General features: G+C 36.2%; 1 protein-coding gene across 6 annotated transcripts in view; it reads right to left on the bottom strand.

Annotated features, from left to right (window-relative positions):
• The window catches only part of LAMA2 (laminin subunit alpha 2), a 459,384-nt gene that overhangs the window by 72,256 nt on the left and 372,773 nt on the right, over window positions 1–14,355 (bottom strand). For all 6 annotated transcript variants that reach the window (XM_081140004.1, XM_081140000.1, XM_081140002.1 and 3 more), the window contains 4 exons: window positions 10,112–10,228; window positions 9,270–9,433; window positions 7,870–8,008; window positions 750–852 (listed from right to left, as the gene is read on the bottom strand). In XM_081140004.1, coding sequence (XP_080996130.1) covers window positions 750–852; window positions 7,870–8,008; window positions 9,270–9,433; window positions 10,112–10,228 — 523 coding nt within the window. The remainder of the gene's footprint in view (window positions 1–749; window positions 853–7,869; window positions 8,009–9,269; window positions 9,434–10,111; window positions 10,229–14,355) is intronic.

Raw genomic sequence — 14,355 nt, 5'->3', positions numbered from 1 at the left:
ATGATCAAGCATTCCTAAGGGAAGGGCTAATGGTGTGAAGCAGAGGCTTGAAACGATAGCACATGTTGGAGGGACCATGAATATCTCAGTAAGGTTGGGGCATGGATACAAGCCACAAAACGGTAAAGTGAGACTGAAGAGAGAAGGAGAAGCCAATTCAATGAGAAACAAAAGATTTTTGAATGAAATAATAAATATAATAGCTTATTTAGAGAGCAGCTATATTGAATAATACATTTTTAATGTAAAACCCATAATATATCAGGGTAGATATTTTATACATTTTGATCCTTGAATTCGAAATAAAATACATAAGAATGTATTAAAAGGTGTGAAAACGTATCACAAATATGACCTGCTAACAAAATTGAAAGTTTCACGAGGACATTTGTGCTCTATCTGCCTGATTCATTCCTTTGTGATTATCACTCTGAAGGCAGAAGAAAGTGGGGTTTTGTGTGGTTAAAATTTTATCAGACTTTCATTTAAAAGTTACCAAACTTTAGATGTAAGTGAAATGATGCTTTAAAAATTAGGCTTAAAATGATGAAATATTACCCAATGCAAAATGAGAGTAAAGACAAGATAATGTAAAACTGGTGAGAAAGTTTACTTGCATTAGACCCAGATAATAAAAATAATCATAAAAATCATGCTGAAACAATTATATTTTCCAATCATGTGATAAAATGTCTTATCAACTGCAACTACAATTGACCTGAAAGTAATAATAAAAAGGGGTCACTAACCTTTTACAGTATTTGCTAATTTCTTGGCTTCATTAAGAATCCCGAAGCTTTTCTGAAGAGAGCCTTTGGCACCTTCCTTTAATGAGCCCTGAGGACCAGTTGCCTGTAGACAGAAAAAGAGGTATCACATAAAAAAACATAGAATTATGGAGTAGAGATATTTAGCAGGTAGTTGTTACACAGTTTACTTTCAGGAAAGCATTCTGGGCTACAGATTTAGAACAATAAATTAACAGCACATATTGGTAATCAGTCAGTTGACTTTATTGGGAGAAGGGAAGGCCAAGAAAAGAACCCTTAGGATTCCTAAAATTTAAGGGACAGGTATAGAAAGCGGGGCTGGCAAGGTGACTGAGATTCCAGAGAGGACATCGAGAAACCAGGATAGCAAAGTATTATGGAAAGGAAGAGATAAAGAAGTAGCTGAAAGCATGAGGCTGGCTATGTTGCAAGGACAGAGCTGGTCGGTACCACCAAGGACTGAAGAGCCGTCAAGCAAATTAACCACTAAACACACCCACTGACTATCCCTAAGCACCTTTCACTTTCGTGTGGTAAGTGGGAGAGCATTTCCTATCCCTCAGGTGTTGAAATGAGAAAGAACACCGCTCCTTTTCTAAATGCATCTCAAAGTACTACTGCAAAATGAAATCTTCCAAATGACAGCCTCTGAGCCACAATAATCTCCTAGCAAAGTGCATTTATTGAGGCTTAGGTGAAAGAGGTGACGCAAAGATAACAGAATGATACGGGAAAAGAATCGTTGAACTTGAATGTCTCTTTGTCCATTTTAACAGTGCATGCTCCTCAGCAATCATTATATAATACATTACACCGAGATAAATCAAATAAGATCTTATGTTAATTTTAAATTGGAAAAATATTGCAGGGTACAGGAAGAGCTAGAGAATGCTAGACACTTATTGCTGAAGTTATAAATCTGAATTCAGATTTCTGGACATCGCACGCTTCAAAGACATTTGCAATGACTTAATAACTTTTTCTTTATCAGTCACATTATTTGAGCATTAAACTAGGAAAGATCATACAACTTTATACTGTTGCAGTAAAATTTATTTTAAGGTGTTATACCAACAGCTTTCATTTAAATAACCTATTCCTCACAGGACTGAATGATAATATAATGCTATGATATCTACAAGTGAACATATTGGAAACATCTAGAGAAATAAAAAGGGACATTGTGTGTATATACCTAGCATTTGGAAAAAGGCCTGACTACCCTGGCAAATTATTCTATGGAAAATAAAGTTTCTCCAACTGAAAACATAGAAATTTTTAATCCTATACTTTTTCTTGGGAATTAGATACAATAACATCACATAAGTATCATTGGCTTGAAAAAAAAACAAAAAGTAGAAGTATCAATATAAATGGCATGAATCCAATGTACCTTACTTAAAAAATATAAGCCTCAATTACCCACTCAGGTTCTATATTTGTTTCAAATTTATGTACCATTCTCACTTCCTTGGTTACAAGTTTTCTGAACCAAAACAGGTTAGAAAAAGGAAATTACAAAAACAGAAAGACAAAGGTTCTCCTAACAGGTGCTTGAAAACAGCAGAAGTGACCGCTGACAATCTGACGAGGGAAGAGAAAAGTAACAAGTAGACAGAAGAGTTTTTGAAGCTCAGGAGTTGGAGTCAATTTGGATAGGAACCCAGTAGGTTTCAGTAGATGCCAACACAATCATAGTGAAATAATTAATATTGTCATGATGATCCTGAGTCATCAAGGTCATATGGGTCATTCATAACACTAGATCAGGCGAGAGAGCGCGCGGAGGCTTTCCTTATCGCCGTGAGGCATGAATGCCTTTCCACAGAAATAATCTGGCAAGCATCTAACAACCAAAATTTTAAATCTAATCTTGGTTATGCAAAGTGAGGCACAGAGGAAAAGGAGGGAGAGAGAGCTGATTTTCTGTGCATTAGAAAGTTACTGCAATGAGGTGGGAGAGAAGAGGGAGAGGGGCCAGACAATACAGACAGAGGCTCAGTTCTGAGCTGTGGGGATTGTTGAAGGACCATGATGACCAATATCCATTTTTTATCTGCTTTTTAACATTTTCAACAGTTTTACTGACACATAAACTTCACATATTTACAATGATAATTTTATAAATTTTGACATAACATGAAACCATCACTGCAATCAAGGTAGAGAAATTTTCCATCACTTCTTTCTAGTCCCTTCCTTCCACCCCTCCTTGTCTTTCCCTCATCCCCACACAAACACTGATCTGTTTTTCGTCACTATCAGTTAGCAATTTATAGTACTTTACATAAATGGAATCACCCGGTATGTACTTTTTTTTTTTTTTTGGTCTGGCTTCTTTCAGTCAGTGTACAGGGTAATTATTTTGACATTTACCCATGTTGTGTGTATCTGATTTATCCATGTGTTTTGTGTGTGTGTGTGTGTGATCTCTTTTGCTGGTAGGAAGGGAAAATGGGGAGTTGTTCTTCAGTGGGTGAGTTTCAGTTTTGCAAGGTGAAAGTATAGAAATCTGTCATATACTTAACAGTACTGTAGTGTACACTTAAAAATGGTTAAGATTATAAATTTTATGTTGTGTCTTCTTTACAATAAAAAAGGCCCTTGTAACCCTGCTCCCCTCTCAAAGAAATGAGGTTCCTTTTTTATTTGTATAGATATGCCCCAATGTATTTATTCATTCACCTGTTGATGGACATCTGGATTATTTCTAGCTTTGACTATTCTAAATAGAGTTGCTACAATCCTTTGTGTACAAGTCTCTGTATGACCATGTGCCTTCATTTCTCTCGGAGTGCATACTAGAAGTGGATGGGCCAGATGATATGGAAGGTGTGTGTTTAAGTTTTGAAGAAACTACTAACCTGTTTTCCAAATTCCTTCTAGCAGTATCCTCGCCAATACTTCATATAGTCAATGTTTTTATATTTTAGACATTCTAATAAGTGTGTACATCATTTTGGTTTTAATTTGCATTTTCCTTGACTAATAATGTTGAGCATATTTTCATGTGCTTATTTGCCATTTTCTTTGGTGAGTTGTCTGTTTAAATCTTTTGTCTAATTTTTTATTGGATTATTTGTTCTTACTGAGTTTTGAAAGATATTTATGCATAATCTAGATACAAATTCTTTATCAGATATGTAATTTGCAAATATATTCCCTTAGTTTGTAGCTTGTCTTAATAAGTGGTTGGATTTAACATTGTCAAGAATTTTTTTATCTGTGTTCATATGGAATATGGGTCTATAAATCTCATTTTTTGTAATATTTTTGTCTGATTTGTATCAAAGTAGCTGGCCTCATAGAATGAGGTGAGGCATTTCCTCCTCTTTAATTCTCTGAAGAAATTATTATTATTTCTTCCTGAAATATTTGTTGGAATTTAACAGTGAAGTCACCTGGAACTGAATGTGTGTGTGTGTGTGTGTGTGTGTGTGTGTGTGTGTGTGAGAAAGAGAAGGTTTTTAAGAACAAATTAAATTATTTAAGGAATATAGGGCTATTCAAGTTAGTTATTTGTGAGTTTTTGATAATTTGTGATTTTCAGAGAATTTGTCCATTTCATTCAAATTGTTGAATTTGTGGCATCACATTGTTTATAATATTTTCTTATTAACTTTTACCGTCTGCAGAAGTAGTGATTTCACCCTTTTTATTCCTGATCTTAGATACTGTTGACTTTTCTGAATGTTTCTGATGAGTCTGACTGGGTGATTATCAGCTTAGTGATCTTCCATTGGACCCCTGCACCCTCACCCAGCAACACGGCTGAGCTCGGACGGAGATCCATCAGCTGGCAGGCCTTCCTGCTGCTAATTTCCTGTCTTCGGGCATCTATGAATACCGCCTGCCTTTTGCTTCTGGGTATCTTGTCTTTCTTGCTTTTCAGGAAGCCAGTGATTTCTTCCCGGATCCTTAGTCAACCACTCATTGCTCAGACGTAAGGAGACAGTAGCGACAAGGTCAGGAAAGACAGGGGGCAGGGAATTTTGATGTCTGGATGGAAGACAAGTATTTCAGTTGCAAAGGACTGTAGAGTTTCTAAGCGCAGGGTGAAGAGCTAAGGCTGTTAGATAGATTAGGGTCAATTTCAGGAAAGTTTAAATGCCAGACCAAGGAAACTGGGCAGTAAGCAATGCTGAGCCACTGAGGGTTTCTGAGGAGGGGTGCGTGATCAGGGCCTCAGCCCAGGACCATGAACTGGGCAGCTGTGTGCGAGGTAAAAGGGCCATCAGTTGGCTATTTTAATAGTACAGGCCAGCGATTTTCAACTGGTGTGCCGCAAGAATTTTTAAAACATGCAATAACTGACTGTTTAGTCAGGGGTACTATCATCTTTTCCCTGAGATTGTAAAAAAAAAAAAAAGTGGCAACCACCAACACAACAATGGCCATCCAATGTGAATGAGTGAAAATCATACCTATTTTTTTGTCAGATCGGCAAAAAATATATTTTTTTTGGTGTGTCACAGAATTGTATTAATTAGCTTATGTTTCCATGAGAGGAAAAACGCTGAATATCACTGGTGTAGGCCAGAAAAAAGAGAGTTGTAACCTCAGGCAGGGGAAGTGGAAGCAAGACGTTTGGGTTCAAGGGAAGTGCAGGGATAAGACAGGTTTCAATGTTTTGAGAAGCACTTGAAATATTAAAGAGCTGACGGCATACCGCTCTCAGTGAGGAGCAGCACACCAGCAATCCGGGTTTAAAAGACAAGCCTTTCGTACAGTAGCAGCATGGAAAACACTAGCACGTTACGGATGAACAGACTGTTTCGACTCGTTGGAATTTGGAGAGTTCCTTTTCCAACAATGCTTAGTAAGGCACCGCAGCACATCAACAATATCAGAACAGGTGATGAAGGAGCATCTTCCAAGCTAATTATGCCTCATACATATTCATAAGCATCACGTCTGAGTTTCTGAGCTGTGCCTAGAGCCCATGTGAAATACAAATGAGATTTTTAGAGCTGCAAGACATTGTTTCTTCTTTTTAGAGATTCTATTTTTATAAGTTCTCTTTGTATGTATATATGTAATATATACATTATATATATAAATTGGATAGAAACTTTTATTATATCACACATAATAGAGTATTATTATATGTAGGTTGTTATGTGTTTTTATTAGTTAATAATCATTTGTAGAAAATGTGAGATAATATAAAGCATTATTAGGGAAGGAAAGATACAGGAAAACATGCCTATAAAGATTGAACAGAAGGCTTGGCACCTAACTGGCTTTTAATACATCTTATTTTTGTTCTTCCTACTGTTTGTTAAATATTTGTTCTTCCTACTGTTTGTTAAATCATCATGTCATTGATTAACAGATGAATGAATTGATTAATTTCCCCAACAAAAGTTTATAGCTATCTCAAGCACCAGAGTAAACTCTGATTATTCAAAGATAGAATGAAAAAAAATAATTATGTAGGTGAAAGTTGGAAAGCATTATTTTTATTAGCATGACAGATAACAAACACAAATGATTATCGCCGGTTTGACAGCAGGTTAGAATTCCATTCATCTCTGGTTCCCCTGTGCATTGCATTTCATAATGCTATTTACACATCAAGTACATTAACTATGTGGTTAAAAATTCTAAAGAGAAATTGAAAATGTGGGTATGCTTATTATCTCATATTTATCAATAAGTACTTCATAAGCACCTTTTATTAGCACCCTAACCGTCAAAGATGAGGGTAAGATATCCTCTGATGTGCTTGAAGACTGAACATTAAATTAGATGAAAGTGAAAGGCATGAAAAATGCCAATTAGAATGACATTCACTCATTCATAGTTTCATCATTCATTCATAAGTGCCTGCTATTTGCTAGGAACTGTGTTTGGTGCTGAAAATGGTCATCCAGTAAAATGCAGGTCAGATGAAAATGGTGATCTTAGAAATTAGGGTCTTTAAAATAGAGAATTATCAATGAGAAGATGGATAAAGAACTTAGTTTAGATTTTTAAGATGGGTTCATTTTAAAGTGATTACTAAACATAGGTAAGTTTCTGCAATAATTGTATCACTGCTTTGAAAAAGAAATAAACAGAATTTAATGCTATTAGTGGACCTCATTCCAAAGAAAACCAAACAGTAATAATTGCTGATGGAATATGATGTTTTCATTAAGACCGCAAAATAAACCCTCTAAGATTGTGGTGAATATCTCTAATATCCCTGAGATGCAAGAAAGCATTTGTGCCCAATATCAAAGCAAAAAAAATACTGATCTATTTCTTTAACACCAATTATTTATGCATATTTCATTTACAGTCAAATGCTGAATTGAGGTTTTTGGTTTTCCCCCCCTGAAATTTTGATGTAGTGGGGAGATTTTATGTGAAGCCAAAGAGTAAATAATGGTCCTGCACATTTTAACTCACCATATGCTTTCTATGAAATGTTTGTTTCTTTTAACCTAAAGCAGTAGTTCCATGGTTTATCACATAACTTATTTATAAAATGTTGCTACATGTAAGGGGTGGATTTGTACTACTGAACATATTCAGATAATGTGCTATCCTTGGAACCCCAAAACTCTAAAATATTAGTTCCAAGTTTATTCTAAACAATAACAGAAGCCAAAGGTTGCTTTGAAGGCAAAGGTTTCAGTGGATAAAAACAGTATAAATAGTTTAGAAGCACATGATATGATGTGTTTTGTAACGGGTGCACTTTATAGTCACACTTTATATATAACCAATTTGTGTATGACTATAAGCAATGTTAATTTTCAAAGCAATTTCTTACTGATGACATTTGGAATAACAGTGATAAATTTTGCTGTCCAACATCTTACATTTGACTCTCCTCTGTGATTGAGTGGCACAGAGTTGCTTGGCATCTGTGGTAATTTCAAGACCTTTATCAGTAGTTAAGCAGTGGGTGACAGAAGAGTTCTGCTATGATTATAATAAACTGGGACTTTGTTTTGGATAAAATATAAAAGGAGCCTTTGAAAATAATTTAAAACAAAGATTACATTTGACTAAGATTTTCCAGGATGCCTTTAAATTTGAGAAATTTAGGTACTTATTCAAACAGATGGACCTCTATTCTCAGTACATAATATTATCTGTTTCTTACCAGTTTTGTAGCTTCATGTGCAACACCTTTGGCTCCTTTGGCAATTTTGTCAGCTTCATCAATATAGTCCTTGATATTGCTGTAAGCTTTGAAGGCTGCAGTGGCATTGAAGGAGATGTTTTTAGCCTCATCAAGGATTCTGTTGGGATTACCCAAAAAAAGAACATGAGCCGTTGATAGTCAAATAAAGAACATCCAACTTATAAAAAATGTGGCTTCCAAATAACCATGGCCAATATAATTATGGTAATTCCAAATCATACTGGGCTATCTACTTGCTCTATTATGGTGTAGTTTTCAATTTAAACTCATCTTCCTAATAATTCAACTAAGAAATATTATCAACATATTAAATACCCATAGAATCCCCCACAGTGTCTGTAACCATGTGCATTATGCAAGTGTGTGGAACGAAATGATGCTTTACAGCATTTGTGAAGCACGCTACACATTTCGGAGTGCTTGCACCACACTACTGGAATGAATTTCACAAAATCTCTCTAGGGTAGATATATTTCCCAGGTGAAAATATATGAATCTCAGAAGTTTAAATAGCTTGTCCAATATGTTGCCAATTAAGGACTTGGAGCCAGCATCTGCTGACTTCAGGCTTACTGTTCTACCTACTGACCTTAATGCTAAATTGGCAAAAGTTTGTTATGAAATGAACTGTGCATGAATCATGCCCTGGGCCTTCAAACATTTATATTTTCCTTCGTATCAATGAGTATTCCTTATTGGAACAGAATCTTACACATATCATATATTAAATACAGATTTGTTTGGGAAAATGATTCTTGGGGCTAATGGCACCTATATAATTGCAGCGAAGCATACCAGTTTTACCTAGAAGGCTGTTTGTTCATTAGTCAAACACACCTCACCACTTGTCCTCCCTCCTCTGACCCATATAAAAATCCCAGCTATAGTGAGCTGTTATTTCACAGAGGAATAGATAGTATCTCCCTGGAGTCTGAAAAGAAAGATTTAAAGACCACGTATGAGGCCACATTTTCAAAAGCAACCCTTTTAACAATATGTAGTTTGAATTCCATTAAAAATATAAAACTGAAATGTGAAGCAGAATGTGTGTTTATACATTGTTATTTAAAATGCTAATAAGGCAACCGCTGTGCTCTCTAATGAAGAACAAAAGCCATTTCTTCTAAGCATAGCCTAGGGCTATGTTCAAGCCATATTTGAATCCACTTTTAACTTGGACTTTTGATGCTGCTCCAGTAGAGCTCTGCCCAGAGCATCCTAATTAGGCTCTTACACAAAAAGGCCACGTATCTCGTATGTTCATAATTACAGAAATCAAGATTTGAAAGCAATTCTCTACCACTTCTGTTAGTCAAAAGTGTCAAGATACATAGACATGTCAACAACAGATGACATACCCGTCAAGGACAGCCGATGAGTTGTTCAACTGAGCTGCGTGGTTCTCAGCCTGGAACACCTTCTCAGCAAGCTTCCTATCTTTCATTTCTTGGGAGAGGTCATCTATTTTATCTTTCAGCTCTTCAGACATGGGAGGTAATTTAGTTTGAATGTCTTTAACATACTGTTATGTAGAGAAAAGAGGGTGTTTTAAGTAAGTGAATTCAAGCCTTCTCTCATGCACGAATTACTCTCTGAGATATAATTACACATCCTTAGTGTTATATGAAACTTCAAATATACTAACATAGCAAAAAGAAAATAGAGAATAAAAGCTTTTATTTAATGAAAGAGATTAGGAAACATTGGAAGCCAATTTACATTGAGAAGAACCTAACTATCTTTTTATAAAATGTTACTTCACAGGTATAAATGCATAAATGATCCTCATTAGGATCTTTAAGACCATTTCGGTTTCTATCACCATATATCACAGTGTCTACTGGATTAGACAGGATGTTAAAACTCTGTTTGCAGATTTACACTTCTTTTTTACTAATGTTATATGAATATTGAAGCCAATTGTAAATGCTGTTCTAGCAACAAGTAATGAAGTTCAGTGTGAAAGAAAAATCAGGTTTGTGGGAGTGGGTGAGTGCCCTCACAGTCATTCATACCTATTGGGAAAACAATATGAAGCTCTAATTGTTGCTAATAGGTGAGCACAGTCACAATAGAAACAATTATGCACCCACAGAAAACAATAAAAACATTAGCACTTGCTTCTATTACTGAGATTTCTCATGGATTCCTATCTGTCATTACCACTTTCTTCTTACTTTGGGTTTTATCAAATACTCACGTCTATGACTGAGTTGATTCCATCTGCAAGACGATTGGCTTCATCAAGTATGTCATTGCCTTCTTTTAAAGTGTTCTCAGTTTGTCGTTTGCCATTTTCAATAGCCTCTTTCTTTTCCTGTAGTACAGCGTGAACAAAACATGAAAATGTTTTTAGGTAAAACCCTCTCCAGCTCCATATACCTGACTTCCCCGAGCTGTCTGAACAAAGGTGTTGCAAGCAAGGTATGTCATGTTGACAATGAGGCTAGATGAGACTAATATAAACTACTCAGCCAATCCTCCGAGAATCGTTTTATTTAAATGCCTGTACAGGTACTTTCTTCGTCCCATTGTGAGAAAGTCATCCAAGAGAAGAAAAGTTATGTGATGGTAGCTGAGGAATTAAAAATGATTTTTAAAGCAGGATGAACATCCATTTTTAAACTAAAATGTAAGTGCTGAATATGTATTACTGAACATGTGGTAGTACAATGAATTACATTGGAACTGGATGTTGAATTCTGGAATCTATGTCCCAATGAGTATATTGTGAGCATACACATAAGCAGGTTTATTCTATGGGAGTTCTGTAAAAATGGAAAGAAATTGGATTTTAAAGGGAATATAGGAGAAGTACTTTTCAAAAAAAAAAGAGAGAGGAACTATCACATCGGAGTATAAACTTAACGGAGACTCCCATAAGAAGAGAACAGACTCTAAATTTTCTTTGAAACTGATAGCTTGTCTCAACACTACATGAAACTCATTCTGAACCTAGAAGAGTAATATAATTGAGAGAGAAACAGTGCTATTTCTTTATTTGGAGCATAACTTTGCCTATTTTTTCTTTTTACTTCTGACTAATTTATATTCTTGCAATCATCTTTTTACCTGTGGCTTTAACTGCATCAATAATAATTTTAAGCCTCTGCCATTCATGTTTTTTACATAAATAATAATGCTACTTTATATATTCATTTCAATCTCAATATGTGCCAAGTAGTTTATAAGCTTTTCTCATTTAATTCTACAACAACTGTGTTTATCACCTTTTAAAAGAATAGGAACAAGAAAAACAAAGAGCAAAAACTCATAGACCCAGATAACAATATGGTGGTTACCAGAGAGAATAGGGGGTGGGGGAGAAGTGAAGGGGGTCAGATCAGAAGAATATTTAACTTTGGGTGGTAAACACAATGCAATATATAGATGATATCCCTTAGAACTGTACGCTTGAAGCCTATAGAATTTTATTAACCAATGTCACCCCAATACATTTAATTATAAAAACAAATTAAAGAATAATAAAAGAGTGGAAACTTGAACAGCTATGTGATTTACCCAAGGTCACACGGTTAGTACAATGTAGTTAAGATCTGAACCCTGGTCTACCTAATGATACAGTTGGTCTTGAGCTGTGAAAGCACCGACTCTCCTATGACAGAAATCGCATTTCCTACTTGCACTGGGAGAGCACTAATTTCACACCCTTCCCTCCCTAGCTCTTTGCCAACCACTTCAGTGTGCTGCCAGGCGCTGCCAGTTCTTTGGCTTCCTTCTTCATTTCCGGCTGATGGTCACTTCTCTGATCGCTTATCTAAAACAGCACTCATTTTTGTCCTAAGTATTCTCTATATGCTAGAGGACAATGATTATGAGTCAGATTCAGGCAACAGCCTGCCTGGCTGGGCTCCAAGCCTGGCCCACTGTCACAAGCTATCTAGCCTCCTGTGAAATGCTAGTCCCTTCCTACTCAAAGTGTGGCCCAGTTGACCACAGCATCAGCAGCACCCGGCAGCATGTTAGAAAGGTTCAATCTCAATGCCTTTTGGGAACTACTAACTCAGAATCTACATTTGACAAGAACTCCAGGTAATATACACAGTAAAATTCGAGAACTAGCTTAGAACACTGCCTGGTGTATAGTAAACACGATGTAATTGTTGACTATTATGTTACTTTATTTTGTTCTTCTTAGCACTCATTTACATGAGTTATATTCTATTGGGTGGCCATACGCCATTTAACACAGGTAATATTATTTAATTTTTTGTATAGATTGAATCCTCTTAATTGCACATGCCATTTAATGAAAATCAGGGACACCGATTCATCACAATTCTCATGTGTGTATAGGGACTAATAAAACCCCACAGCCTGCTGAACTGTACGTAGCTGATGGGGGATAACATATTGAATGCATCGTGCAATGTCACTGAACATATCACTTATTCTTGCATTAGCCCATGCTCCAGAGTTTATGGCCATCTGATACACTATTTGTTTATTGCGTTTAGTGACTATCTCCATCGCTATAATATAAATTCCATGAAAATAGTCTTATATAGCATTGTATTTCCAATACCTAGAAGAGTTTCCTCAATAAGTATGTTTAAATGAATAAATAAAATTAGAAATCAATTCCTGAAACTCGAACTGGTGACACTTGGCTCATCAGCTACTCCCGTCACTGGCTAATGCAGAGGACATTTCAATGCGTCAGTCCCTCTTCAGGGCCTACAAGTACAGGGGCAGTCCTGAGGCTCCTGATTACTCGTATTTTACCCTGCAAGAGCCTGACGTTCTCTTACGGAACTAGTCATTATAGCCCTTAGCTTCTGCATGAACTGATTTAAAGTCATGCCATGCACAGATATTCGAGAACGGTTTTCAACACGGCTTATTTATACTAATGAATCAAGGTAATTTAAAATGCTGTATCAAGGAAACAGAGAATATTTCCACGTGTACATTAGGTGAAAAGCTGCACACATTTTGGTTTCAACTAAGAAGTGAGTCAGAATCTTTATAAAAGCTCTATGTGAGTCACTTTAGAGAATCAATTGTTATGCAGGATCAAAATGTGTTCTTTCTCATACTAAAGCAGAAGTGATGATCTGGAGATTCAGGAGATTTCAGAGGTGGCTAACTTTCAGATTAGACACTGATAGAATCTAGCTTTGCGACAAGGAAAAAAATGGAGATTTGGAGCTTCTAAATATTAATAAAAGTATATCTATAACATGTTTTTGTGTTTGTTTTGTGGCACTTTATTTATTAATTGAAAAAAAAAGTTATTGTAGACACTGTTATAGGCGAAGGGGATAGAGTGGACGAGATATGTTCCTTCCTCATGGCTTGTCTGGGAGAGGGAGAGAATAAATGAGAAAATTAATGTATATTTTTAAGCCATGATGGGTGACATAAAAGTAAATAAAGAGAGGGAATGAATAGAGAATGATGTAGGATATAAAATTCCTAAGGAAGAAAGGAGTTTTGAGGAACAAAAAGGAGGCCCCAAATTATTCTCTAAAAGTCTGCCATAAGCATAATTAGGGGATTCTGTTTGAATACCAAAGTTGATTATAGTTCTACTTTTAACTTCTAATTAGATCTTAATTCATCCCGAGCTCAGTAAGTTTAACACCTTTTGTGTGTGTGTGTGTGGAAGGGGGTGGGCAATGCATGCTTGGGGTAGATTAAAAACCTGCAAAAGCTACCTTCCATTCAATCGTTTATGTAGCAACTCACTCTTCACTTTCTCAGCAATCCTTCCTTTTACAAGGTTGTAACAACGTGCTCCTTTGTGTAATGAGTAGAATTGGTCACCTTCTCTCTGACTTCTCTCCATTGCTGGAAATACCCTTCTAACCTGGTCAGCTTCCAGCAGGCTGCATTCAAAGCCTTCTATGATCCGGCCCCAAATACTCTTTCCAGAGCCACCTTCTCTTACAGACTTTTATGTAGCTTATGAATGAGCTTTACTGCTCTATTTGACAATTCCTAAGCTCCGAAAGTTTCAGAGCTCTGTGTCCGGGCCCAAGCTGTTCCATCATTTCTATCATCTTCTCTCAATTTCTGCTATGATGCCATCATTTCTGCGAATCTTTTACGGATTCTCCCAGCCCCTATTAATCATAGGATTACATGTAGTAAAAGGATAAAGTTACTGAATTTTTAGGAGACTGTAAGTTTTATGAGGCCAGGAATCATTCCTGTTCAATCTCAAACACCCTGGTTACCAACCGTGGTAGATGTCTGACAGACTTTAAATACTACCCCAGCTTATTTTCCCAGCCTTATACCACACTATTTTCCAATACAAAACCAATTCTCCAGTTTACATGAACCACTCAAAAAATCCCCAAAATGTAATTTTAATCCATGACTCCAGTATTTCCATTGCATCCAATAGCTTTCAGGATAAAAACCAAATTCCTTGGCTGAGTCTCAGAATGCAATTCTCTATTAACTTAAGGTCTG

Source organism: Miniopterus schreibersii, assembly GCF_964146895.1.
Source record: "Miniopterus schreibersii genome assembly, chromosome: 6".
Lineage (NCBI taxonomy): Eukaryota > Metazoa > Chordata > Mammalia > Chiroptera > Miniopteridae > Miniopterus > Miniopterus schreibersii.
Note: the sequence above shows the minus strand (reverse complement) of the source record. Positions and strands in the feature narration are given on the sequence as shown.